Below are 27,728 nucleotides of genomic sequence, written 5' to 3' on the forward strand. Positions count from 1 at the left end.
AACCGGCTTTTGACCTGCCTTTTTTTTTTAAGGTGTTGGCCCAAGTTACAAGGGGCAGCCTATAGATACAGTAAGTAGTGCACTGTTTCCAAAAGAAGGTACTTTCCAAAAGCCATAAAGTGGCTGGCTATAAACTCTTCTAGCAGCAGGGTTATTGCTGTCAGTGTTTGCTTTGAGTGCCTGCACAACAAATTTCTTATCACCAGCAGTGAAGGGCCTTCTTCACTAGCCACCAGGTGAGTCAAGCAGCGGCACTAGCGCATAAGCTAATTGCGACAACACTACCAAAAGCAGCTCCTGTGAAAAAATGTTAGTGAGCTGTACAAACCATCAGCGAACCCCAGAGCGATCTGCCGGTGCTTTCTCCCAATGTCCCATGCCACACGTGTGCAGGGCACAGGGCCTAAAGGCCCCGCTGGAATGTGCAGCCGCTGGCACTCACTGTCCACTCGATACATTGGAGGCCGGCCAGTTGTCAAGCCGGCTGGGTCGGGGATGCTGAAAACACATAGGAGGTTGGCTACATTAGGCAGGATGACACACATAACAACTGCCATGGCAAACGAGTAAAACACCACTTCACATGACCCTGATGCTCTTTTCAGGTGCCTTTAAACTGTAGTAAGATGCCATGAGGCAGAAACAAGGCCCAGCTGGATCAAAAAGGTGATGCAAGCAAAAGAAAGCTAAAGTGCCAAATCATCTGGGCAGCAGATGAAACTTCACAGCTGTTAAAGTGGTAACAGCCATTATTATGATGACAGACACTCCTACAGCCTAAGAATACCAACAGCAACAGTACCTGTGAGATTCTGCCACATAGCAGTAGCCGATAATGCACAAGATTAAACAACAAAGTGGTAGTTTGTAATAAATCTCGTTAATAAATCTCAAATGCAAACTGTGTGGACACACTATATCGTTTCACTGATGCCTGCTGCTGCTTCCCAGCACCTACATCAAGAACAGCAGCAAAAAGACCATTGGTGTTTTCATATATGTTGTGGGCAACACTGACTAAGAAGTGGAGGCTAACTCAATGCTCAACCTGCGTATCTACAGTATAATGCCAGATTTATTTCCTCAATGTAACATTTTCTCAGCTGCTATGTAATTTTTTGTTAGTCCTGGCATAGCTACCACACAATATAAAAAGACCACTGTTTCTACTCTCCCCATAATATCTCTGCTATTCACAAGGCTTTTTCTGAATAATACGACATCTGCCCCAGAATTTCTTGACCACGATGCCCGTTTGACATTCACTTTTCCTTCCACTACCGGCATGTCACAGCCTGTCAACATGTCTAGCACTGAACTAAGGATCTCCGTTTTTCTATCATCTTGGCAAAAGTAGTACCTATTTGTGACTGATTCACACATACATTAATCGGCCTTGTGCCTCCTTTCATGATATAGTCAGCATATTACAGCTGTTTCCTGCTGACCACTGCTCGTTCTGCAATTCATAGCTACATGCCCTAGTCCAGAAGTTTTCAAAGTGGGTTCTGAGAATTTAAGGGCTCCGCAGGCCCCTCCTCAAGGATTCACTGATAAATTTTCCCTGGTTCCGCACTTATATGGTGATCCCACAGTGTGAGCGGTCTAGAGAACCTCCACTATTCACGCCCGAGCGTCAACAGCACATCTCAGGGCATAACAGTAATGCGCAAGCTGCGCCATAAATCCCACCAGAAGTTTGTGGACACCCGCACTCCGAAAACGGGACGCAAGGTCACCTAAATTTCAGGGGTCTGATATTACCACCATGCGCAAATCAGTTATTTGAAGATAGGTTCCGCTACCCTTATGCTCTGCGCCTCTGCTGTGCTCAATCATCAATCCCCACTGTTGGCCCTGCTCGTGCACTATGTGCAAATTTGGTATTACGCAAAATGAATGGATGACGAAGGTATATGACTGGTGCAAACATGATAATCATGACATGCGTGTCATGTAGGAACATGACTACATGCCTCGCTCATGATGCACTGGCGGCCGTTTTGCTAGCTTCCCATATATGTAGGCAGGGGCGTTGAAAAAGGGACACTTGCCCCCTTTAATACACACTAAGGTTTGCCCCCACTCTAGCGCTATACCAGCTAGTACTCTACCCCAGCCGTGGTACAACCCCCCCGTCCCCCAAGACAAAATCCTGCCGATGACCAAGATCATACGGCACACTTGACACATTTTACCACTGTGATTTTAGGTACCGCGTACGACTGAAAAGTGCAAACAAAATGAAAAAAAAAAAATGGCTAAAGCAGAACGTACTTTTATTTGACCTAATAGCAGTATAGCTGCGCACCCAGCCATCAGGGCGTTGTGATGTTTCGACTGTAGACGATCAATGAGGAGCTCGCTCATCTGCTCATTGAGATGCTGCGTTGACAGCTAGTGTTTAAACAATACCAGTTTTGTCGTTATGTAAAGGAGTCATACTTTTAAATTCACCATTGACTGGCATGATCTGATATTGGTGAGATTCGCTAGCTTGCTCTCTTCGATGCTGCAGCCATGTGAAACGAGGTGCTGCCATAAATTTTGTTCGAATCTCAGTAGCACTAATGGCACTACTTTTGTACCATTTTTCTCAGTGCTTTCTGATGCTAGTTCTAAATAATAGCTGACTTTTTATTCATTATAGTGCATAAAAAAGTAATATTTTTTTTTTCAAGTAACATCATCAACGGCAGCAGTCCAGTAGACCGAACAAATCACTATAAGCCACCACAGTTTCATACAACACATGGCGGCTAGTAGTGGAGCAATTTGACACTAGCCTAGTGATTATCCTTAAGGAATACTGGTGTAACGGTTCAATAAAATATTTCAGTTTTATTTCTGGAAAGCGTTATGAGTGATGATAGCATGTTCTAGTGATTTTTGCTACTGTACTGTGTCAAATGTGTAAGATTGAGCGCCGATCGAGGGACATCGATTACACTTAAACCAGCTTATAAGAAACCTCCATATAACGAATTCATCAATATAACGAAGTTTTTCTATTCTCCGCCGTTGCTCCATAGAAGCACGTGTATTTGTGACCTCTGTGTAACGAAGTAACAGAGGGAGACAACCATGATATCACAAGTTTTTCCCATGGACAATATAGGAATTTTGCACCAGATTTTTTGGTACGAGCATGGATCTTGCGCAGGTGTCCCGCCGCTAACGAAGCGGCGGCAGCACAGACGGCGTGAGCGAGTGCTCGTGAATGTGGCGAGCCAGCGTTGTGGCCATTCTTCCCGCTACGAGTGCATGTGCGAATGGGCCCCTTCTCCCTTTAAACCAATAAAAAAAAAACTACTTTTGCGTTGGCAATGCCATGCTTTTAGTTAGCATCACATATGTGGGGCCGCGCTGCACATGGAGGGTGCTTTACCAAATAGTTTTACACGCTATCCGTGTTTGTGTTCGTGTCGTTCACTCTTTGTTTTCGATGCTGTGCGTGCATGCATTGTTTCACTGTGTGCGTGGTGTGGCCCCTGAAAACGTTCAGCTTTGCTTTTTTTAGGGGCGAAGCTCCTTAAGGCGTGGGTCTCTTTATCCTCCACTGTTGTCGTACGTAGCCACCGGGATGCGAGATGGGAGATGGTGGTATTTGGAGTGTTCATTAGATGGGCGCACAAACGAATGCATCGATAGACGGGCAGACAGACCAGCAGACGAACGGACGCGCAAAGCGGGTATGCGCCCCAGGGGATGGGATATAGTGGTACTTGGAGTTCTTGTTCACCTATTGTCCGAGGCGCATAACCACTATGGGGTATTGGCCAAGAATTAGGCGGTTTTAAAAGTTATGAGTGTTCACTGGATGGACGCATGGACGGACGGACAGACATACTAGAAGACAAACGGACAAATGAACGGATGCACAATGAAAAAAACACCAGGTCCAGCGCAGTGTGCTCGTGTGTGCGCTAAAGCTTCAGTATGCAGCAATACCAACTAGCCCGTCTTTCAGTATTATGAACCGCCGAAGTTACGCGACCACCGACCCTTCTCATCGTATGTTCACATTGCATGGCGGCATTTTATACCATTGCAATGTTGAGTCCTATGGTCCTGAGCTCTTACTAGTCGTTCCCAAACACCTACAACTGGCTGTGCTTCAGAAATTTCACGATGCTAGAGTGGCTAGAACGGGGAGGTGTGATAACTGCAGCGGTGCTCTCATTGCCTAACAAGGCCACACTGTGCGTTCTCCCCGTTGGGGGAAAACTTGGCACGTCAGTCAGGGGCGCCGTTGGCATGTGCCCACTGGGAGCATATGTTTCTTGTGTCTCGTACCGAGCAGTGCTGTCAGGGAAGTGTGGCCTGTTTTTCTACAGCTTCCCAATTCCTTGACGAAGATAGTGTCAGTGAATGTCGTCGATTTTTGAACCGCTCTGAAGAATGCCGTCGACTGGGAAGAACAAATTGTAGAGGTGGTGTTTTGTGCCAGGTTCCGATGGCGACTTCAAGTCCTGCGGCATCAGTTCAACAGGTGCAGCACCATTTCAACGCGAAGCATTTCTTAGCGAGCTTCAGTGACTTTAAGTGAGTGAGTGAGTCTGTCTGTCTGTCTGTCTAGCCACTTACGACTTTTAGCTCTCCAGGCTGTTTCGATAATGGTATCAATACCAAACTTGGTGTGGCATAACATGATTGAGTGAACAACATATTTGACTAGTCATAACATGAAAATCATGACATGTACATCATGAATGTCATGATTTACATGACATGGTCCTGCAGCTCTTGCGGTGGTTTCGTTCACATGACATGTTGCAAAACTGGTATGGTATGACATGATTGCATGGCGAACACAAGTGACAGGCCCTAACATGCAAATCATGAAATGCATGTCATGTAACAACATGACTACATGCCACGCTCATGATACACTCGCGGCCATTTCGCTAGCATCACATATACCAAATTTGGTATTACGGTACATGAATGGATGACGAAGGTATGTGAATGGCACAAACATGATAAACATGATACGCGTGTGATGTAACTTGACTACGTGCTACGCTCATGATGTGCTCGCGGCCGTTTCGCTGGCTTCACGTGCACCTAACTCGGTATTACGCGAGTCCAACAGCCGACATAGGTAAATGACACATTCAAACATTACAATCACGACATGAGTTTCATGTAACAACATGGCTATATGCCCCACTCATGATGCGCTCGTGGCCGTTTTGCTAGCTACACATATGCCAAATTTGCTACTAAGTGACGCCAATGGATGACGAAGGTATGCGACTGGTGCAAACATAATAATCATGAGATGCTGTCATGTGAGAACACAACTACATGCCACAGTCAAGGCGCCAATACATTTCGACATGACACGGTGCGCGTGCTCGCTGGCGTTCATTTCAACGTGTCAGCCGGCGTTGCCACGCCAGGCGCCGGTCCTGCCATGTACTCACAGGCGCGCGCGGCGCTGCGTTAATTTGACGCTTGTGCCTTTCAGCGCGACCGGCGTCCCTTCGTCATGAAAAGAGGGAGACGCAGTGTTGTCTGGGTAACGCATCGGCATAGAGTAATGTTACTATATGGCATTGGCGTGAAATGCTGCATGTCGCATTTCGCGCCGGTCGCAGTCGGGCCGCGCTGACGGACGCTGTCGCGCCTAGAGTGCCCGCGGTTTCCTAACGTAGCGTCACTGTGCTCAGCGTGCGCGCGCGCGTCAACGCTACATTGGAGTATATTGAGTCTTTCATGATGCGCTGGCAGCCATTTTGCTAGCTCCGCTTATACCGAATTTGGTGCTGCGTGCCATCAATGAATAATGAAATATATGACTGGTGCATACGTGATAATCCTGACACGTGTTTCATGTAAGAACATGACAACATACCACGCGCAAAGCGCGCTCGCGGCCGTTTTGCTAGCTCCACATATACTAAATTTGGTATCACGTGACTTGAATAGATGACAAAGGTAAATGACACATCCAAGCATGATAATCATGACATGGAATTCTTGTACGGCATCATTAACCTCCACCTCGTAACGTTGTGCTGATTTCTCATTCATGCTTCACATATCATCGATTTTCACTGTATGTGGGTGTGGTGTAGTATAGTGACGTGGTGGTGTTTGTGAAGTGTGGTGGCACCGTGGTGATATGTACAACGTGCTCGGAGGCGACGGCAGTGGTGCTTCTCAATTGAGCGGTGGAAAGATGATGATGACGTTGGCGCAAAACGTCACGCATGAAACTGCGGCCTGCCAAAAGGAAGAGGAAGTTTGCGCGAAAGGTTGCGCTGCAGCCAAGGCACGAGAGGGAAGAAGAGGAAGACCAGTCGGGGGCCGAATGAGATCGAGCTGGCTGGAGTGCAGATCCTGGGTGTCGCGCAACTGCGGTGTCGGGTTCCGGACCCGACCGCGTGAAGTCAGGCAAGGCCAAGACGCTCCAGCTGCCCACGGTGTACTCGGAGGTACGCGGCCTTCCAGAGTTCCGGCCGTGACAGTTCAAGGTCACGTCCCAGGTGTTCCTACCGGCCGTGACTGTTCAAGGTCACATCCCATGTGTCCGGGCTACGACTCCGGTCCCGAACCACTCGTGGAGGGTGGAAGCTTCCGGGTGGTGATCATCTCACCGAAACGAGCCAGCATCGGCAAGCGGCCGCAGCTTTTGCTAAGGCAAGGGCTACCTCGTCTTCGGCCAAGCGTCGCCCTGCTGGTCAGTGCGTGACTCCAGCTGCTGAGACATCGTCAGCGTCCGCCGCCTCAACCCACCAAGCCACCGCCACCATCAACGCCACCGGTGACTGTTGACTTTCATAAACATTATAGCTGGACAGCTTACATGATATACTTTAGTTTCTCGCGTTTGTACATTGCAACTTCATTCTTTTTTTCTTAATTATGCTTAAAGTTTCTACTTTTATTTTCTTACTTTAAACGGCTTCGTCATTTCGCAGCTCTGAGGCTTTCTCTCCGAGGAACAATTTATTAAACCGTAAACCTGCATCACAAATTGGCGCCCGCTGCGACAGGACAAAGTCGTTTGTTTTTTATCTAGATTTTCGGAAGCGTGGCGAACCATGACCAGCACGTGGGAGATAATAGAAATGGCTGAACAGATGGGTCTGAAGGGAACGGAGTTCAGAGTGTGGTATGAGGAGCGGATGGAGACAGAGCGTGAGCAGCGGGCTGCAGAGCGAAAGGCGGCGAAAGAAAAGCTCGAATTAGAGACGCTAGTACTCGAGCGGCGACTCGAGCTTGCGATGGCAAAAAAGGCGAAGCTGGGGATACAGAGGAGTGAGCCAGTGGCTCAGGTGTGCTCTGACAGCAGTTACATCACAAACGATTTGAATTTATGTCAGGCTGACCCTGTACCTCGTCATGACCTTTCGCTAGAGAATAAAACTAGGGAAGAGTATGACAGAGAGGTGGGTAGCCAAGAAACTAGGAGACTCGAGGAGCTTAGAGAAGCACGGGCATGCTTCGTGTGCATGGAACAAGAACGTTCCATTCAAAGTAAAGGGTGTGTTGAAACCTGCGAGAAGTCAAGCACACTTCATGCAGAGATAAGATTGTCTCTGAAGAGCTCCGCTGAAGGAGCAGTACCGTATTTACTCGATTCTACCGCGCCCTCGATTGTAACGTGCACCCGATTTCCACCGCGAAAAAAAAAAAAAAAAAACGTAAGACATCAATTGCAACGCGCACCCATTTTTCTCGCCGGCCCGCACGATCACACCACTCGAAAAAACTACTCCTTTTGGGAGCGTATTCTATTTAAATATGAGGTACGGGCGAAGCTTGTGCCCATCTGACGTGTAACAGAGCTTTCCGTCACGGTAGTTTTACCGTGGACCGATGTCAGCACACGAACTTGCTTCGCCCCCTTCTTCTCGACGGTTGTGGTGCCAGGCATGTCGAAGTAAAGAGGCGTCTGATGGGCATTCCCGATTTGCCCAAGCAGGTAGCCGTTGTTGCGCCGCAAGTTTAGGACGAACCTCTGAAAACTGTGAAGCTTTTCACCGTACTCCTCCGCAAAACTTTTCGCATATGCATGTTCCCCTTCGGAGGGAAAAGCCTTTCCTCTAAATAAAGTTAGTTAGCCAGCACCTGCTCGCTTTAAAATGGCTCTGCATTAGACCTTTTTCCAAGACTAATTGCATAGCCCGCATTTGGAGCAGTTCTGTCGTCACGGGCCGCTGTGCCGCTCGCTGCTCAAGCACATACTTGCCGAGCAGCTCTTTAATTTGCGGAAACCGACCCTACTGTGGTCCACTGAAGCCTTTGCGTGAAGCTTTGCTGTCGAGAATCTTCTGCTTTTGTTTCCGCCGGTCCCGCACGCACGTTTCGGGAACTCCGAACGACCGCGATGCGGCCCGATTTCCGTCCGTTTCTGCACACGCCATGACTTTTCTTTTAAAAGCGGCATCGTGGTGCTATCGAGTTTTTGGAGTCGGCCCTTCCACGCCGTCGATGCTAATGCACTACTACATGACGAACTCTTCAGCACACGTACGAAGTGCCGCACATGGGAAACACATAGGCAGAAATGGCCGACGCGCCATGCCGACGCACGTAGGGGGCGGCCATTTTGGATTTGCCGATGGCAATAGATTGACCGTAATTTTTTTGTTCGTACTCGATTCTAACGCGCATGCAATTCATAAACTCGCTTAACCGGAAAAAAGGTGCGCGTTAGATTCGAGTAATTACGGTAAAAGGTCTCCTAGCTAACGCCGGCAAATGCCGTAATGAAAGCTCCGATCTATTTGCTGCCTATTGTTTTGGGTCATTGGATGTAGCAACAGGCGCTACGTACACAGCTTTTAACGATGAATATAACTCACCCATACAGAGAGAGGGCTTGGAATCTCGAGAAATGGTAGATGATGCTTCCATGAGAAGACTAGAGCAAAATGCAGAAACACGTGTTGAAGAACAGATAGTAGAGTTGCAATGTAGGTCAGCTCTATGTGATAATGAGGGTAGTCACGATGACCCAGGCAGAAGGGTTGAAAGTTTTGATTAACAAGCAAGACGAAAAGCTGAAGTGATTGAAAGTAAACCCGAAGGCAGTAATGGTCCAGCAGGCCATTGTACGAGGAAGGACGCCGACTGGTGCTCTCTGGCATCTTTGGTTGAAGAGGTCGCTTCTCTAAAGGTGTCAGAACGATTGTCAGCTTACGAGCTCAAGCAAGGCGTTCCTGGGAAGGATGAAATCATTCAGGCGTGGTTGTACTGGTGCACCTGGAGGCAACGCTTCCGACTGGCATACAGCCATTCCAGCGTGCATGCTTCTGATTTAGAGGTTGGGCGTCTGGTTATACACAGCTTTTGGTTCAGACGAGCTTATGGTCGACAATTCTTCCACCGGCGTCAAATTCCTCACTCTTGTCAATTGATTAGGGCCATTAAACGTCTTGTTTGGGACGCTATAACTTAAGCATCAAGTTCGATTTCCTGGTGGTTTCTAGTGGATATTGATTGCGGACCACGGAAGGGTGTTTTATGTGAAAAGTTGAAGAAGTTACATGCAATGTAACATTGACTTGATGTGTAGTTTTTTTTCTTAATCGGGCATATGTGAAAAAAGGTGGTTAATAAACAGGCTAATTTGGGGATTTTCATTGTCCGCTAAATGAATTCATACTTTTTCTTGCTCGTGTGTATATAGTGGTTAGTGAATGTGGACCTTTGGATGAGGTAGTGAACTGTGTGAGTGGGTGTTTTGAGTGACTTCATCCAAAAATTGAGCAGCAGTTTTTCTTGCAGAAAAACTTTCCCAGAAAGGGGCATATTGTGGTGTAGTATAGTGACGTGGTGGTGTTTGTAAAGTGTGGTGGCATCGTGGTGATATGTGCAGTGTGCTCGGAGGCGACGGCAGCTGTGCTTCTCAATTGAGCGGCGGAAAGATGATGATGACGTTGGCGCGAAATGTCATACATGAAACTGCGGCCCGCCAAAAGGAAGAGGAAGTTTGGGCGAAAGGTTGCGCTGCAGCCAAGGCACGAGAGGGAAGAAGAGGAAGACCAATTGGGGGCCGAACGAGATCAAGCTGGCTGGAAGTGCAGATCCTGGGTGTCGTGCGACTGCGGTGTCGGGTTCCGGACCCGATCGCGTGAAGTCAGGCAAGGCCAGGACGCTCCAGCTGCCCACGGTGTACTCGGAGGTACGCGGCCTTCCAGAGTTCCGGCCGTGACAGTTCAAGGTCCCGTCCCAGGTGTTCGTACCGGCCGTGACTGTTCAAGGTCACATCCCATGTGTCCGGGCTTTGACTCCGGTCCCGAACCACCCGTGGAGGGTGGAAGCTTTTGGGTGGTGATCATCTTACTGAAACGAGCCAGCATCGGCAAGCGGCCGCAGTTCTTTTCAGGTAAAAAATTGCGCTGAAATAGAAAGGACACCACAAAGAAGGAACACTTAAACAGATCGAGCAGTTCTTGCTAAGGCAAGGGCTACCTCGTCTTCGGCCAAGCGTCGCCCTGCTGGTCAGTGCGTGACTCCAGCTGCTGAGACATCGTCAGCGTCCGCCGCCTCAACCCACCAAGCCACCCCCACCATCAACGCCACCGTTGACTGTTGACTTTCATAAACATTATAGCTGGACAGCTTACATGACATACTTTAGTTTCTCGTGTCTGTACATTGCAACTTCATTCTTTTTTTCTTAATTATGCTTAAAGTTTCTACTGTTATTTTCTTACTTTAAACAGCTTCGTCATTTCTCTGCTCTGAGGCTTTCTCTCCGAGCAACAATTTATTAAACCGTAAACCTGCATCGCAGTGGGATCTGCCAATGTTTTTCTCGATTTGCTGGTGCCGCGCGTGCGCTCTGCACTGGCTCCTTCGTTTTGTCGCTGTACAAGCATAGTGCTGCACGAGCTCTCCGCTGGCCTGCACTTTCTGAAAAGAAGGTGCAAAGAAGTGCAGCATTGCGTGTGCCCCTTCCTCCTCCCAAGCTTGGAGCAGGCGACACTGTGTGTGGTTCAGGGCGTGTGTGCAAAAACAGTTGAGTCAAGCTCGTGCCAGTTTTTTTTTTTTTCATGTGGCATGAAGACAGTCATTGCGGCAGTGTCTTGGTAAACAACACCATTGATACACACCACATGTATTCATGGTAAACAACACCGCGATACACACCACGAACTTTTCCTGCACTTGCATCTTTGTTTTGGCAGTAGCCACCGTATTTTAGTTAGTTGCTTTAGTGTCGCGGCTGCACCTTCACTTGCTGAAGCTGTGCTGCACACCCTCAACACCGCTGGCACTGCTGTGACACTTTTCAGAACTCGTGCAGGCAATGCAAGTCAAATCGAAGAGATCTGTAACTCTCCCTGTTTTATGCACTTGCCCGCAAGGATGATTTAGAAAAGTAGAGATGTGTCGAAGGGCTGACAAGGGCTGATAAGGCACTGAACGAGAATTCTACAGTTTGCACAAGCCATTTTGACTCAAGGCACATATGTTTTTGTACATGTTTAAGCAAATAGAAAAGTGGAGGTTTCTTTAATTTAACACATTGGCGTGTTTGACGGCCCGGTGGGAGACATGCCTCGTGAGCAGCAGAGCTGCAATAGAAAGAGCCAGACTAAAGCATTACGCATGTCAATTTTCTGCTTAGAGGGCTAAACCAGCATGCTACGCAAAATAAAGCCAACAAGGTGAAGCCTGTTATGTATGTTTTCATGTACTGTTTCCAATAAACTAGTATCAAACCACCAGTCTTCTATTTCCATATATGCTTCTATACTGCATTTCAGAAAAAGTGTATTGACTTCCATTCTTTGAATTACTATAACAATCCAAACACTATAACTAATCTGCGAGCGACGCACGCAGGTTTGTTCCAACCAGCCACTCTGCGGGAGCAATTCCTCTAAACTGCTTTCCACATGACATGCTTTTCATAATTTCTCGACATATACAACACTAAATAAATAAGCCCATTAGCATCGAAAACACTGAAGCATTAAAACTAAGTGCAGTCGAATCCCTTGCCTTCCCAGAGGCTAGCAGGCGACGCAAGAAAAGCACTGCGCCCTCGCTGACAACGCCATCGTGTGGCAGGAACGCGCTTTTGTGCCAGCCTTCAGAGGCCAGTGGTCATCACACATCCTATTCTAGACAGCCTAACGATGCTCCTACTACTAGACATATGGGCATCACTCAGACTTACGAACGCGTATGGCGCTGCTTGTTCTGGCCTGCTCTCGATCGCTCTGTGGGTCACTAAGCCACTTCTTGTGACCTCTGTCAGCAGCGGAAAATGCCTACTTTGCCTCCTGCTGGTTTACTTCAGCCAATTGAGGTCCCAACAAAACTGTTCTTCCATGTGAGCCTCGACCTACTTAGCCCCTTCCCTATTTCTACCAGAAAGAACAGGTGGTTTGTCGTCGCAACAGATTATGCAACAAGAAACACCATTGCACAAGCAATACCGACCAGCTGTGCTACAGATGTTGCAGACTTTCTACTCCAAGACCTCATCCTGCTTTGCGGTGCCTCTTGACAGTTACTAATGGATCGTGGCCGTTGCTTTTTGTCGAAGGCCGTCGATGACCTGCTCCACTCCTGCGCTACTGAACACAAGATCGCTATCGCTATCCCGTACTACCCTGAAGTGAATGGGCTCACCGAGCGACTGAACCACACTACAACTGACATGCTTGCCATGTACATTTATGATGATCAGCATGACTGGGAGGCTTCGAGCCATCTGGTGCCTGCACAGCTCGTGCCGTCATCCAGGATGTTATATGTGATCGAAATCATCGTGCTGCCATCTTGTTCTCACCAGGTCATATTAGGGTGGGATTTTCTCTCTACACATCGTGGGATGATCAATTGCGCTCCCGCTGAACTCGTGTTGTTCCCATTTTCGACAGACGTCATCAATGACAAGGACACATGTCGCGAAATCACAGTTTGTGACGACACCATTGCGCCTGTCCAGTCTACTGTTCCTGTCTCTATCTCTTATGACTCTGAAGACGGTGGCTCAATGCTTTTCGCACTGTCTACACTTCTAGTTCGCTGCCGATCACTGCCATAGCCATTTGCCATTCTCGAGTTCCGTTCAGGCACCTCTATGATGCAAATCACCAATCTATCACCTGAGCCAATCACTTTGCGCCCCCGGGAAACCCTCAGCAAAGCCGAGCCGTTGTCGTCATCTTCGATATTCGACACCATGGACGACCCCAGTGATATGGCCACCCTCGAGACATCAACTCCTTGGCCACTACCGCGATTTTTCACACCAGCTATAGACAGCGACCTTACGATGACAAAACAAGACCAACTTCTTTGCTTGCTCGACGATATCTCTTCTTCTTTTGACTACCAAGGAAGGGCACTCGGCGACACAATGACTGTTTCGCATACTATTGACACCGGAAGCCATGCGCCCATTCGACAGCGTTCCTACCGAGTATTGGCGAGTGAAAGGCGTCTTATCGATGACCAGGTGAATGACATGCTTAAACGTGGAATCATTCAACCTTCCAACAGTTCTTGGGCATCACCTGTCGTCCTTGTTCAGAAGAAAGATGGCACAATACGATTTTGCGTCGATTATCGCTGGCTTAACAAGATTACCCGAAACGATGTTTACTCGTTGCCAGGAATTGATGACGCACTCGACTACTTGCAAGGAGCGGAGTTCTTTTCTTTCTTGGATCTCCGCTCTGGCTACTGGCAAGTGCCCATGGCTGAGACTGACCGCAAGAAAACTGCGTTTATAACACCAGATGGATTGTACGAATTCACTTTAATGCCATTTGGTCTCTGTAACAACGCCCGCCACCTTTGAAGGCATGATGGACGGCATCTTACGGGGCTTGAGCTGGCCCGCTTGCTTCTGCTATTTAGATGATATTGTCGTCTTTGCGCCACATTTCCCGACCCATCTACAACGGTTGCATCAAGTTTTGACCTGTGTCCGAAATGCCGGTCTCCAGCTTAACTCAAAGGAGTGCCTAATCACCGCTAAAAAACTAACTATACCAGGCCACGTCGTCTCCAAAAAAGGCATTCTTCCTGATCCTGCTAAACTTCGTGCCGTATCAGAGTTCCCGAAGCCTACTAACCTGAAAGCACTGCACACCTTCATTGGCCTATGCTCTTACTTTCAGCGCTTTGTTCGAAATTTTTCTACTGTCATCGCACCTCTCAATGCACTCCTCCAAGGCGACAAGGAACTATCTACCTGGTCAGAAGCTTGTGACGATGTGTTTACGACACTTCGACGCCTGCTTACGTTGCCACGAATTTTGCGTCAATTCGCTCCGAGCGCACGCTCGAAAATTCACACTGATGCTAGTGGTGTCGGCCTTGGTGCTGTGCTCGCACAACGTTACTATGCCAACACCGAATACGTGTGTTTGCATATGCCAGTTGTGCACTCACAAAACCTGAGACCAATTACACCTTAACCAAAAAAGAGTGCCTGGCCATCATATAGGCTCTACAAAAGTGTCACCCCTATCATTACGGTCGTCCTTTCGATGCCGTAACAGATCACCAAATTCTGTGTTGGTTTTCAAACCTCAAGAACCCTGCAGGTCGCCTCGCTCGGTGGGCCCTCCGACTCCAGGAATACGACATTCATGTCGTATATCGTTCTGGCCAAAAACACTCTGATGCTGACGCCCTGTCACGCTTCCCACTGATTTCAGACGCCAACGCATCTAGTAACAATCACTATATTTCGCCACTTGACATCTTGGACATGGCCTCAGAGCAACAATATTACCCATGGGTCACCACAATTCTAAACTTTTTGTCATGCCCTCTTACCACCCCAGCTCCACGAGCGCTACGCCGCCGTAGCATTACGCTATCCGCAATGGTCTTTTATACCGTCGTAACTCTCACAACGATGGCGGCACATGGTTATTTGTAGTTTCCCACCATCTTCGTCACGATCTGTGCTCCGCTTTCTACAATGACCCTCAATGTGGCCACAGTGGCGTATTCAAGACGTACATGCGCCTTCACCTATGCTATTATTAGCGCGGAATGTACAGCTTCGTCAGCAAATACGTTCGCTCATGCCTCGCCTGCCAACGACGCAAACCAGTCTTGCACCTTACCACAGCACCTCACCAGCCGCTTCCCTGCCCCGACCACCCATTTGTTTGCGTCGGCATTGACTTGTACGGGCCTCTCCCATGCACTGGCGCTGGAAACTACTGGATTGTCGTCGCCGTGGATCACTTGACAAGATACGCCGAAACCGCTGCATTATCTGCCGCAACAGCCAAAGACGTTTCGTCGTTTATTCTATGCAGCTTAGTTCTCCGCCATGGCGCCCCTCAGGAACTGCTCAGTGATCGCGGCTGTGTATTTCTCTCAGACATGTTGCAATCACTCCTACCCAAATGCAGAATTATTCACCATGCCACTACCGCATATCCCCTACAGACAAATGAATTAACGGAACGATTTAACCGAACTCTGGGTGACATGTTGTCGATGTACCTTGCGTCAGACCACTGCAATAGGGATCTTGTTCTTCCGTTTGTCACATTCGCCTACAACATCGCCTCCCAAGCCACCACCCGATTCTCACCATTATTCTTGCTATACGGTCGTGAACACACTAGCACCATTGATATAATTCTACCATATCATCCAGACGTTGACGACTACCAGCCTGTGTCTGTGGTAGAAATGCCGAGAACTGGCCCATTCTTTCACCTACAACCAACAACGTCACCAAAAACAGCGTCACGACTCCGACATCCATCCTGATCTTTTCACCGTCGACTCGCTCACGTGGCTTTGGGTTCCGCCAGTTGCTGCTCCCGGCCTTTCGTCTAAGCTTCTTCCGAAGTATTACAGACCCTACCGCGTGGTTGCGCAGACCTCTCCTGTTAATTATGTGGTTGAACCCGTTATGCCATCTTCTGACCTTTGTCGTCGGGGGCGAGAAACAGTCCACATTAACCGCCTCAAGCCACATTATGACCCTCTCACCTCTCTCTAGGTCGCCAGGATGGCTACCTTTCAATACTGGGGGTTATTGTGAGGAAGAAGATAGACACATATGGAAGCGCATTGCCATCGCCTGGCTCGCTGGACTGTTCGCTCCCTGGCTACGCTTTGCCTGCTGCTGCTGCTATCTTCCCAGTTGCTATGTACTTCAATAAACCCTCGTAACATAGGCGTTATTGCAGTTCCCCTCAGCTCCTTCGTTTGGTTTGAAGGAGAGGGTAGAGGACATATTATGCTAAGGAAAGCTACAGCTTTGGAGAAGATAAGCCTGCTTGTCAAAACATCAACTACAGCAACACTCTGTGGTTGTAAATATACATGTCCTCCCTTCATTTTCTGTCTTTCTTTTTAGATGAAGCATGGCATTCAACAGAGCAGTGCAAAAAAAGAATCAACAGAGCACAGCCCTGTAAATTGATACATTTCAGAAAGCCCACCTGAGAATGCGAGCACAGCCATCTCCACAGGCGAGGGCCAGTAGGCCTAGTCGACTCCCTTTCTGGTGGCAGCCAGAGGGGCACCAATCCAAGTTAGCCACAAAGCCAAAGTCATGTGCAAGGCACAGGCCCAGTTGTGGTGGTGATATGCCATAAGGACCTCTGTAGACGGAACAAATAAAGAAAAAAAGAAACCATTATGAAGAGCATCAAGCCAGTTCATTGTTCAGAATTTAGAACCACTTTATATCCATAAACTTTCTTATCTCAACATAAAAGTCGAGCACAAAAAATCGATGAGGCACAGGAAAACAAGTAGACAGGATAGAACCCTCACTACCAACTGATTTAATTACGAAAGAATTGTAGGAAAAAAAGCACACACATACCGTACGTCACAACAACGGCTGCAAACATCACAGAGCTTCTCCTATCAATAACTATAGCATATTACGGCATAGCAATTGAAATCTGTACTTCCGCAAACACACACTGACGCCTGGCTGATGCAATCTTCACCTTTGAATTTTATGTAAAACGCCTCCAACAGTCTGCGTGCAACCGTTTCCCTGCCGCGTCCCAGAACCTTTAGTTTGTCAAACAAAAGCACACAGCCACACATTGCAAAGAAAGATGCACGCCCTTATCGTTTGAGGGAATCAACTGGTGCTCCAGGGCACACTGGTTAACACCCCTGCTACTTTGGCAGATGTAAGATTTGGCATAGCTCAATGGCAATTCATATATTACCTCCATTGCACAGCCAATGTGATGTCTAGTGTGCTTGATTCGAAATTTTGTCTTCTGTGTAAACTCATCGGAAATATGCGCACACAGCTTGGACAGCTTGTGAGGTGCTGAAAAGACAATTAGCACATTAAGCCTAATTGCAACTTTCTTGAGGGTATGTTCTACTTTGTGAATATAAGGCATCACCTCATGCCTCATGTTACTCACGCGGGTGTGTCTTTCTTTTTCCCAGCCTTGGCATTTTACTTTTTGTAGCAACGACTCCATGGAAGCCACCAGAATAGTGTCAGAATACACTAACGACAGCAATCGTTGCACCTGCTGATAAAAACTGTCAGTGGCTGCATGAACGTATGAATTCGGGAGGGCGGATTCTAGGCACATGAAAGCAATTGCACGCTTTCATGTGCTTGCAGTAACGGTTAGCAGGAGCGCGTATTATAAGCCCAACATACATGAGAGTGAGACATTGTAAGCTTAACATCTAAAAACTGCAACTGCCCATCTGCTGGAGTATCGTGTGTGAATGATAAACCCTGTCCCAACAAAGTAAAAGATTTCAAAATCTAACGCACATCATCGCTGAAGGCACCAAAATCAACCCCATTCACTCCAATAGCTTCCTGCTTACTAAGAACCACCAAAAAAGTAATCAAGATATCTACACACAACAAGTACCGTGTTATTATTAAACAGAAAACAAGACGTGGAATCAAGCACACTAGACCTTACATTGACTGTGCGGTGGCCGTAGTATATGAATTGCCATTGAGCTGTTGCAAATCATACATCAGCGAAAGTGGCAGGAGTGTTAACCAGCGGGCCCGGGAGCATGTGTTGACGCTCTCAAATAATAAGGGAGCACAGCTTTAGGCGCACTGTGCAGTGTGTGCCTTTGTATGATGAACTGAAAGCGCTGGGACACAGCCAGGAAACAGTTGCACGCAAACTGTTAGTGGCATTTTACATAAAATTGAAGGGTGAAGAATGCATCAGCCAGACGTCAGTGTGTTTGCAGGAGCTTGAATTTCATGCTATGCCATAATATGCTATAATTCTTTATATGAGCAGCTCTGTGATGTGTGCAGTAGCGGTTGTGATGTACGATATGTGTGTTTTTTTCGTACAATTCTTTCGTAATTAAATCAGTTGGTACTGAGCATTATAACCAGTCTACTTGTTTTCCTGTGCCTCATCCTTTCTTTTTTTTGTGCTCGACTTTTATGCTTTGACATGCACCAAATTGCCCAGCAAGATGTTTTACTAAGTTATATTCCTTATCTCATCTGCCCACATAACTTTCTGTGTTCCCTTACCCGCTTGCCTTCTCCTGGAATCCAGTCTGTGATCCTTAATGACCAGCGGTCATCTTACTTTCGTGCTAAGCGCCCTGCCCATGACCGTTTTTTCTTTATTTCGACTATGATGTCCTCAACACCAGATTGTTCTCTGATACAATCTGCTCTCTTTTTGTCCTTTAGGGCACATATATGTTGATGAGGATAATGATGAGTGGTATTTTATGGCACAAGGGCCAATCGATAACCAAAGAGCGCCATTTCAGTAGACTAGAGATGTGAACAATGATATGATGCGTGGCCGTAAAGGGGCCTTAAACTTCCTCATGCTAACGCGGGTAAAAACATAGAAGCTATAAAAGTACGACAGTGGCATGAAATATCTGCAATGAAAGTGGATGGCGAAATGTCATGATAAAACCAAAGCGGAAATGTAGTCACGGTATCCACGACCATGGTACAGAGGTCGTGCTATGGATCACTTCGAAATATGAGGTGAAAACTATTGACGTCTTTAAAAACATGAAAAGTGATTGAAGTTTAAAAAGCCGATGCCTACCAATGAGCAAAGTAGTAAAAAATGCTTTTTTTAGAGCATCTAACCCATTGCACTGGACGAGAATGTGGGGAACTGTAAGTGGTTCTCCACATCTCTCACACAATGGTAGATCGCAGGAAGACAAAAGGTATGAGTGTGTAGAGTGTGTTCGTCCTCTTTTTAGCCTTGTAAGTGTTACCGTAATTACTCGAATCTAACGAGCACCTTTTTTCCGGTTAAGCGAGTTCATAAATCACATGCGCGTTAGAATCGAGTACGAACAAAAAAATTACGGTCAATCTATTGCCATTCAAAGTTGCCATCTATTGCCATCCAAATCCAAAGTAGCCGCCCCCTACGTGCGTCGGCATGGCGCGTCGGCCATTTCGGCCTATGTGTTTCCCATGTTCGGCACTTCGTACGTGTGCTAAGGAGTTCGTCATCTAATAGTGCATTAGCATCGACGGCGTGGAAGGGTCGACTAAAAAAACTCGAGTGTACCACAATGCCGCTTTTAAAAGAAAAGTCATCGCGTGTGCAGAAACGGACGGAAATCGGGCCGCATCGCGGTCGTTCGGAGTTCCCGAAACGTGCGTGAGGGACTGGCGGAAACAAAAGCAGAAGATTGTCGACAGCAAAGCTTCACGCAAAGGCTTCAGTGAACCACAGCAGGGTCGGTTTCCGCAATTAAAGAGCTGCTCGGAGAGTATGTGCTTGAGCAGCGAGCGGCACGTGACGACAGAACTGCTCCAAGTGCGGGCTACGCAATTAGTCTTAGAAAAAAGTCTAATGCGGAGCCAGTATAAAGCAAGCAGGTGCTGGCTAACTAACTTTATGAAGAGGAGAGACTTTTCCCTCCGAAGGGGAACATGCATATGCGAAAAGTTTTGCGGAGGAGTACGATGAAAAGCTTCACAGTTTTCAGATGTTCGTCCTAAACTTGCGGCGCAACAACGGCTACCTGCTTGGGCAAATCGGGAATGCCGATCAGACGCCTCTTTACTTCGACATGCCTGGCACCACAACCGTCGAGAAGAAGGGGGCAAAGCAAGTTCGCGTACTGACATCGGTACACGGTAAAACTACAGTGACAGCAATGCTCTGCTACACGTCAGATGGGCACAAGCTTCGCTCGTACCTCATATTTAAATGGAAGACGCTCCCGAAAGGAGTCGTTTTTTCGAGTAGTGTGATCGTGCGGGCCAGCGAGAAAAATGGGTGCGCGTTGCAATCGATGTCTTAAGTTTTTTTTTTTTTTTTCGCGGTGGAAATCGGGTGCGCGTTACAATCGAGGGCGCAGTAGAATCGAAAAAATACGGTACTTCTGCGTGTCGTGATTTTGATAGTGGCAGCCAATTACCTAGTTGGGGCTTAATAGCATGGAGTTTATTGTCTGTGTGTCTATCTCACGAGCTCTGCCAATACCCCCTGAGCTTTCGTTTTAGAAAAGGTTTTAGGTCAAGTGCAGGGATTGGTATTGATGCATTGGGAGTGGTGTCGTTGGCGGAAGCAGCCAGCTTGTCGGCCAAAACGTTCCCTTGTATCTCACGATGCCCAGACAACCAGCACACGACATGCTGTTTTGATGTGTACAGTGTGCACAGAAGTGAGTAAAGTGACACCAGCACAGTGTTTTTGTGTTATCTAGAAGTTTTCAGGGCTTTAACCACACTTAGAGAATCTGTGTATATTACCGCCTTTTGTAATTTTATCTGTTTGATGTGTTTTAGGACGAGCAGTATTGCATAAGCTTCTCCTGTGAAAATGCTTGCATCAGGATGAAGAACGCCGGCCTCGGAAAAGGATTGGCCTACCGCTGCATATGATACAGAAGTGTTGGACTTTAAGGCATCGGTAAATAACTCAGGGCATGTGTATTTATGTCATTGTTCTAGGAAGTATGTATGTATGTGTGCAAGTAGTGCATGCTTTGTCACTTCCACAAAAGAGACATCACGGTCTATAAGCTGCCACTGCCACTGTGGCAGATATGCAGCAGGAGCCATCAAACTGTGTTCGAAAAGAGGCACACCTGATTCTTCGGCCAAGCCCCTTGCACGGAGCGAGTAGGGCTGCCTTAACGAAGGACGGTTCTCGAACAAGCCAGAACAGGACAAATCATTAATTGTGAAATGAGAGGGGTGTTGCTTGTCTGCCTTCACCTTCTGAAAGTATGCAAAAGACGTAACATTTCTGTAGGTGGAGCGACCATTCATTCGAATCCACGTACAGACTCTCCACAGAGCTAGTTCGAAAAGCACCCGTAGATTGGCGAATCCCTAGATGGTGGACAGGGTCGAAAATCTTCAAGGCTGATGATGCCGCAGACTGACAGATTATGGCACCATAATCTAGGCGTGTGCGTTCGAGACTTTTATATAAATTCATCAGACATTTCCTGTCACTACACCACGTATTGCGTGACAACACTTTCAAAATATTCATTGTTTTCAAGCACCTATCTTTTAAATATTTGATGTGTGAGATGAAGGTTAGTTTTGTGTTTAATATTAGTCCAAGAAACTTGTGCTCAGTCTTTACAGACGTTGAGTATAAAAACCATTCTCGTCTGCCCATTTAGTTACCTTGTTCAACCCTAGTTGAACCTGACGTTGGCATAATGAGATGTACGATTTGAAACCAATTTGTACATTATCGTCATATATGCAGTAAAAAATATTACATGGGAGAGACAGGTGCAGGGAATTCATTTTAACTATGAAAAGTGTGCAGCTCAATACACCTCCTTGTGGCATTCCTGTTTCTTGGAGAAATATTCGAGATAAGACAGTGCCAACATGGACACGAAATGTCCGGTTGGACAGGTAGCTGCTGATGATTGTTAGCATTCTACCCCACACACCTAAATGTGACTGGTCTCACAATATGCCAAAGTGCCATGTAGTACAGTCGAATCGATAATTCGAACTCAAAGAGGCCCGAAAATTTATTCGAATTAAAAGAAGTTCGTATTAATGAAAGCTAAGTAAACGGAGGGCTCCCCATGCAGCGGCGTATGTAAATTGAGCTAACGCACGAGAGGGAAGTTTCAGAAAACTTACATTTATTCCCAAATCACAGGACATCCATCATTAACTGAAGTAATCGGTGATGCACGTCTGCACACGTTTGCCTTGCAGCGAGTCAATCGATTTCGCACGCAGCTTGCAAAGCATGTCTACATTGGTTTAGCATTCTCTTGGCAAGAGAAGTTAAGCGTGGCAATGTCCAGCGCCGGCACTAGAAGACGACAAGGATGACTGCATCGCCGCTACTACCCTCTGCGCCAAAGCCCCAGCGTGGTCAGCACGTGACAAGAAAGAAGGAGCGTCTCCACGCGGAGAGAAGCAGATCGGCATTTGAGATAAACCAACACTCCACGGCAGTTTTTTTTCTTTTTTTTTTTTTGCTCTCTTCGCGCACGTCCTTGAAAGGAGAACAATTACGTGGCAGGTACGGCAAAGGGGGAAGCGTGGCATCGGCGCATAAAAGAGAACCACACTTTGCAACAGCTTTTTTTTTCTTTCTTTCTTTCTCTGGGCATGGCGTTAGCAGGAGAAGAGTCTTTGCGTGGCAGGGGCGAAAAGAGGAGAAGCATGCACAGCCACGTCGGAAATCAGCATTTGAAAGAAAGCAAACATTCCACCACAGTGTTTTCTTTCTTTTCATTTTCCTTCACGCTCAGCGTTGGGGTGTCGGAGGTGCCGCCACGAAATTGGGCAGGGTGCTGAAAACATTTTCGGAGCGCAGCATGTTCGAATTAACAGTCGAAAGTGCTTGCTCTTTCGAATTACCAGGCGTTTTCACCCATTAAAATACACATAGCTTTGACGCGACCTCATCGCGAGTTCGAATTAACCGGAAGTTCGAATTAAGCGTGTTCGAATTAATGAGATTCCACTGTATCATAAGCCTTTTCCATATTGAGGAACCCACAAAGAAAAAAATTGCTTATGAACAAAAGCGTAGCGAATTTGTGCCTTGATACAAACCAGCTGGTCAATGATAGACCGAGCCTCTCGAAGCCCACACTGGTATGGGTCAAGTAAACCATTAATTTCAAGGAAGTGCATCAGGCTACTGTTGATCATTTTCTCAAAGACCTTGCAAAGACGGCTGGTTAACGCTATTAGCCTGTAGCTGGAAACTGAGGCCGGGTCCTTGCCTTGTTTTAGAATTGGGATAATGATAGCTTCCTTCCAGGCTGAGGGTAGCTCGCCGGAAAACCACATTGCATTATACAGGGAGAGGAGAGCTTTCTGGGTTTCGGTGGGCAGGTGTTTTAACATTTCATATGCCACACGGTCTGGGCCTGGGGCAGATTTATTGCAGCAGGTAAGTGAGGCTAGTAGTTCAGCCAGACAAAAAGGTTATTTCTATGCCTCGTGTGTTGTAGGTTTGCGCTCTAATCTCTGTTTTTTCTATTCTGGTTTTGTATCGTCGGAATGCTTCACTATAGTGTGATGAGATAGAGACATGTTCCAAGTGCGGTCCGAGAGTGTTCGCCTGGTCTTCCAAGCTCTCCCCTAGTGTGCGCACTAGAGGAAGTGAATGTGCTTGTCGTCCTGCCACCTTACCAACCATGTTCTAGACTCTCGCCTCATCTGTGTGTGCATCGATTCCCGACAGAAATTTGTGCCAACTTTTCCTTCTCGCCTGTCAGCGTGTTCTCTTTCCTAGAGACTTGATGTTCTTAAGGTTTACAAAATTCTTGGCAGTCGGCGAGTCTCTAAGCAACTTCCATGCCTTATTTTGTTTTTTTCGCGCATCACAGAACTCATTATTCCACCATGGGACTCGTCGTTCACCTCACTGTCAACTTGTTTGGGGAATACATTTCATTGCTGCATCAACAGAAAGCTGTAAAGTAGCACACAGTATCCTCTATGCTTAATGCCCCCAAGTCGAAACAAGTTAATAGAGTCATTTCTTGAAACTGTTCCCGATCGGCTTTGTCGGTGAGCCATTTGGAAACCTGTGCAGGACATGCATTTGTTATCGATGTGCTGATAACTATAGGAAAATGGTCACTGCCCTATGGATTATTAATGACGTCCCATTTCTATAGAGGCAACAGAGATAGAGATGTTATGCTAGGGTTTATTGACGAGCAGGTATTGTTAATGATGTTGTAATATGTTGGCTCTTTTCGATTCAGGAGGCACATACCAGAAAAAAAAAAGGAACTGTTCAATCAGGCGACCTCGCGCATCGCAGCGAGAGTCACCCCAGAGGCTACCATGCATATTAAAGTCCCTTAGGACAAGAAAGGGTTCTGGAAGTTCGTCTATGATGAACTGGGATTCATGCCTTTCAAGACGGTGTTGTGGAGTTATGTAGAGAGAGCAGATGGTGACGAGCTTATTCAAAAGAACTGCTCGAACAGCCACCGCCTCAAGGGATGTTTGTAGTGGTAGGTGCGTGCATGCTATCCCTTGATTGACTAAAATGGCAACACTGCCGGATGACACAACAGCATCATTTCAATCCATCCGAAAAATAAGGTAATGACATAAAAAGTTGGTGTGTTTAGATTTTAGGTGTGTTTCTTGTACTCACAGCACTTTAGGTGTATGTTTGTGTAAAATTTCCTGGATATCGTCGAGGTTTCTCAGCAGTCCTCTGATGTTCCACGGTAGTATTTGTGTCATTTTAATGTTGTGTAGTGATGTGTGTACAAAAGTGTTGGGTTAGTTTACAGGGCCTCTTGGGGACCCCGTAATTCAGGGTTTTTTTTTTTTGGCGCGCTCCAAAGAGTTGCACCTATTTTTCGACGTCTGAGGCGCCGGAGGAGTGGGACTTGTATCTATCACCTCTTGGGAATTGGTGGATGGTGCCTGCTTGGCAGGCAGATTCACAGAACTTTCGGACCTAACTGCACTTGCAGAGGTCCGAGGTCCGGCAGACACGGGGGTCTGCCAACCCTGGTTGTCAGGTGGCGGAGCAGTACAAGCTGCTCCAGCCGGGGGTGATAATGGCACGACAGTGGCCACACTCTGTGTGACAGTGGCGGGTGCCAAAACCTGAGGCGCTGCGCCCCGGTGCGCACATCGGCGAAAGAGGGATAAGACTTGTGTAGCGCAAAATGTTTGCGTGCCTCTTGGAATGACAGATTTAATTTGACCTTGAGTTCTACAATTTGTTTCTTTTTTTTTTCATGTAGGGAATGATCGTGAGTAGGCAGGGTGATCTCCTTGACAGTTCAAACAATGTGTTGTTTCTTAGGTACAATTGTCGGATATGTGTTCGTTGGATGCACACTTTGCCTCTGAAACTCTGCGATCCATGTCTGAAACGTTGGCACTTGAAACATCGGCGGGGATCGGGAATGTATGGTCTTATACGAAGCTTACAAAGGCCGGTTTCGAATGATTCTGGCAGGACACTGGTTCCGAAGGTAATAATTATGTGTTTTGTAGGGGTCTGTTTGTTGTAGCGCCTTATTGTGATTCGTTGTATTTTACCATGTTCTGGTCATGCCAACCTTCGAGGGGTTCACTTTTATGAAGTTCAATGAGATCATCGTTGGAAATCATGTCACCAACAGTGTTCGTTTACCTGTGTGGGCCCATCGAAAAAGGGGTTTCCCCAAATGCTACAAGTTTAGACAGCTTCTCATACTGAGCTTTGTCACGAACCTCCGGAAGAAGATCGCTACTTCCCATCTTTGTCACTTTTTAACCTGGGCCTATTGCTTCTGTGAGAGTTTTGGACATGAGGAAAGGTGAAATGGCTCGGACTATTCTTTTCGTTTTTACTGTGGATAACCTGGTACTTTGGGAAAGTCGGCTTTAGTGTGTTGGACATGAATGTGTCTTTGGTGCGCCACCTTTTCAGGGAGAAATCAGGAAGAGGGAGGAAATTATTTGCCATAAATAAACTATAAAGCTCGGCGGCGATGGTGGCCACCCACCACCGAGCCCAACAAGGGGACGCTACAAGGTTGATCAACAAACACATGGAGACGCCAGCCATGCATTGCTGCTATAAACTGCTATAATTACCCGAGGTTTAATAGCTACACCAGATTCAGAAGTAACCAGAAAAAAGAAAATGACTGGACAGATAAAAAGAGTGAGAGAAAGACAAAGATGTGGAGAGAGAGAGACAGGAAAAGGCGACTGCCGATTTCCCCTGGGTAGGTCAGACCAGGGGTGCCATTTATGTGCAGCTGGGGCCAAAGGGGTGTGTTGCCTCTGTCAGGGGGCGTCAAAGGTCCAAGCACCCGGCGTTGGCTCAACTCCCAGGATCCCCTTTTTCCCTGACACGGCAAAACCATGCACGGCTAGGCGTGGGAAGAAGCCGAAACCCTCCCGTTCGCTCGGGTCCATGGTGTTGCTACGCACCTAAGGCGTACTTGTGCAGACAAGGGCGGGGGGTACATATAAGTTGCCTACATCAATAGTTCTATGGTAAGCCAGAGAGTTGCCAACCTTCTGTGGACACCATGAAAAGGCCCGAAAAAGCTGGCTCGAAGTACCGTATTTACTTGCGTAGTGAACGCACTCGCATAATAAATGCACCCCCAACTTCAGTTATCAAGATTCAAATTTTTTTTCCCCCCGTAATAAACGCACCCCCCACATTCATCCGCTGCAGTTCCGCTAACTGACACCTGTTGGGTCTCTTCTGTTCTTTATTATTTGACGACCCCTCTCAGCCACCTTGGCTCACTCCCTCCCCCTTTCCACCCATTACCGCGTGCCTTATTATTTTTATTTCTATCTGTGCACAGCACACCCCTTGTCTTATCTGTGAGCCACAGCAAGGTCATGAACGATGGGAGTGTAGAGACATCACAGCTGATAAGTACACAGCGAGCGAAGGCCACGAAACTGCCAGCACCAACCGGCGGTCGCTTCCTGCGAATACGAAAAGGCCCAACCACGTGCACACAATTTTCGAACGACGACGACAGGATTTGCTGTCGTGAAGACTCATCCGCAGGTTTCTGTAAAACCAGAAAAAATCGCTTGTCCAGAAAAGATCGCGACGATTTTTGCAACATGGTAGCACCCCCGATTCTTGCTTCACTTGTTATCCGTGCGTAGAGGAACTTCTCATGTAGAAGCGAGGCGGTGGCCATATTTTCTCATTAAGCTTGTTATTGACAGTTTGTTTTGATGCTTCGGGAGCAGCTTGCTGCAATGCTAGTTACTTGCAACAATGTTAATGGTATTGTCACTGTCGTAATGCGAGGTTGTTGCGAAGTTAGCAAAGTGTGTCGTAGCGCTGTAGCGCACGCTTTTGAGTGCCCCTCAAGATCACAGCTGATACCACTGTTGCGGTTAAACGATTGCGAGAAAAGATAGCTGCAAAATGCTTTAATGGTCCGGGGACAGTTTGTTGAGGATAGCACCATCAATCACCCTAGATGAGTAAAGTGCAACAAAAAAGCTGTTTCCAAATAGTGAACGTGTATGTCAATTGCGAAAGGCTAAGAAGTCTAACTTTTCTTTTGCATTACCGCATTTTTCGCTCCTTCTAAAATTGATTTCATCAAGTTTATCAAGCGTAACAACGCACTCCCCAATGTTGCTCCGATTTTTCGAGAAAAGAAGTTTGCTCATTGTGCGAGTAAATACCGTACATAATTGGGTGACTGTTCTCAAAGAGTTGAGCAGTGAAGACAACCTATGTCGTCTATCGTCTATATTTCCCCAAGGAAAAAAAGCTGCGAGAAGAAGTGAGAACCAAAAGTAAACCCTGACAAAATGAGAAATTTTCTGAACAAGG

At 47.1% G+C, this 27,728-nt stretch overlaps 1 protein-coding gene across 8 annotated transcripts in view; it reads right to left on the bottom strand.

The window, feature by feature from the left end:
- LOC119169139 (uncharacterized) overlaps positions 1–27,728 on the bottom strand; it is a 748,171-nt gene that overhangs the window by 218,425 nt on the left and 502,018 nt on the right. For all 8 annotated transcript variants that reach the window (XM_075883059.1, XM_075883033.1, XM_075883044.1 and 5 more), the window contains 2 exons: positions 16,407–16,568; positions 329–498 (listed from right to left, as the gene is read on the bottom strand). In XM_075883059.1, the coding sequence (XP_075739174.1) occupies positions 329–498; positions 16,407–16,568 (332 nt within the window). The remainder of the gene's footprint in view (positions 1–328; positions 499–16,406; positions 16,569–27,728) is intronic.

This window comes from Rhipicephalus microplus, chromosome 2 (assembly GCF_043290135.1).
Source record: "Rhipicephalus microplus isolate Deutch F79 chromosome 2, USDA_Rmic, whole genome shotgun sequence".
Taxonomy (NCBI): Eukaryota; Metazoa; Arthropoda; class Arachnida; order Ixodida; family Ixodidae; genus Rhipicephalus; species Rhipicephalus microplus.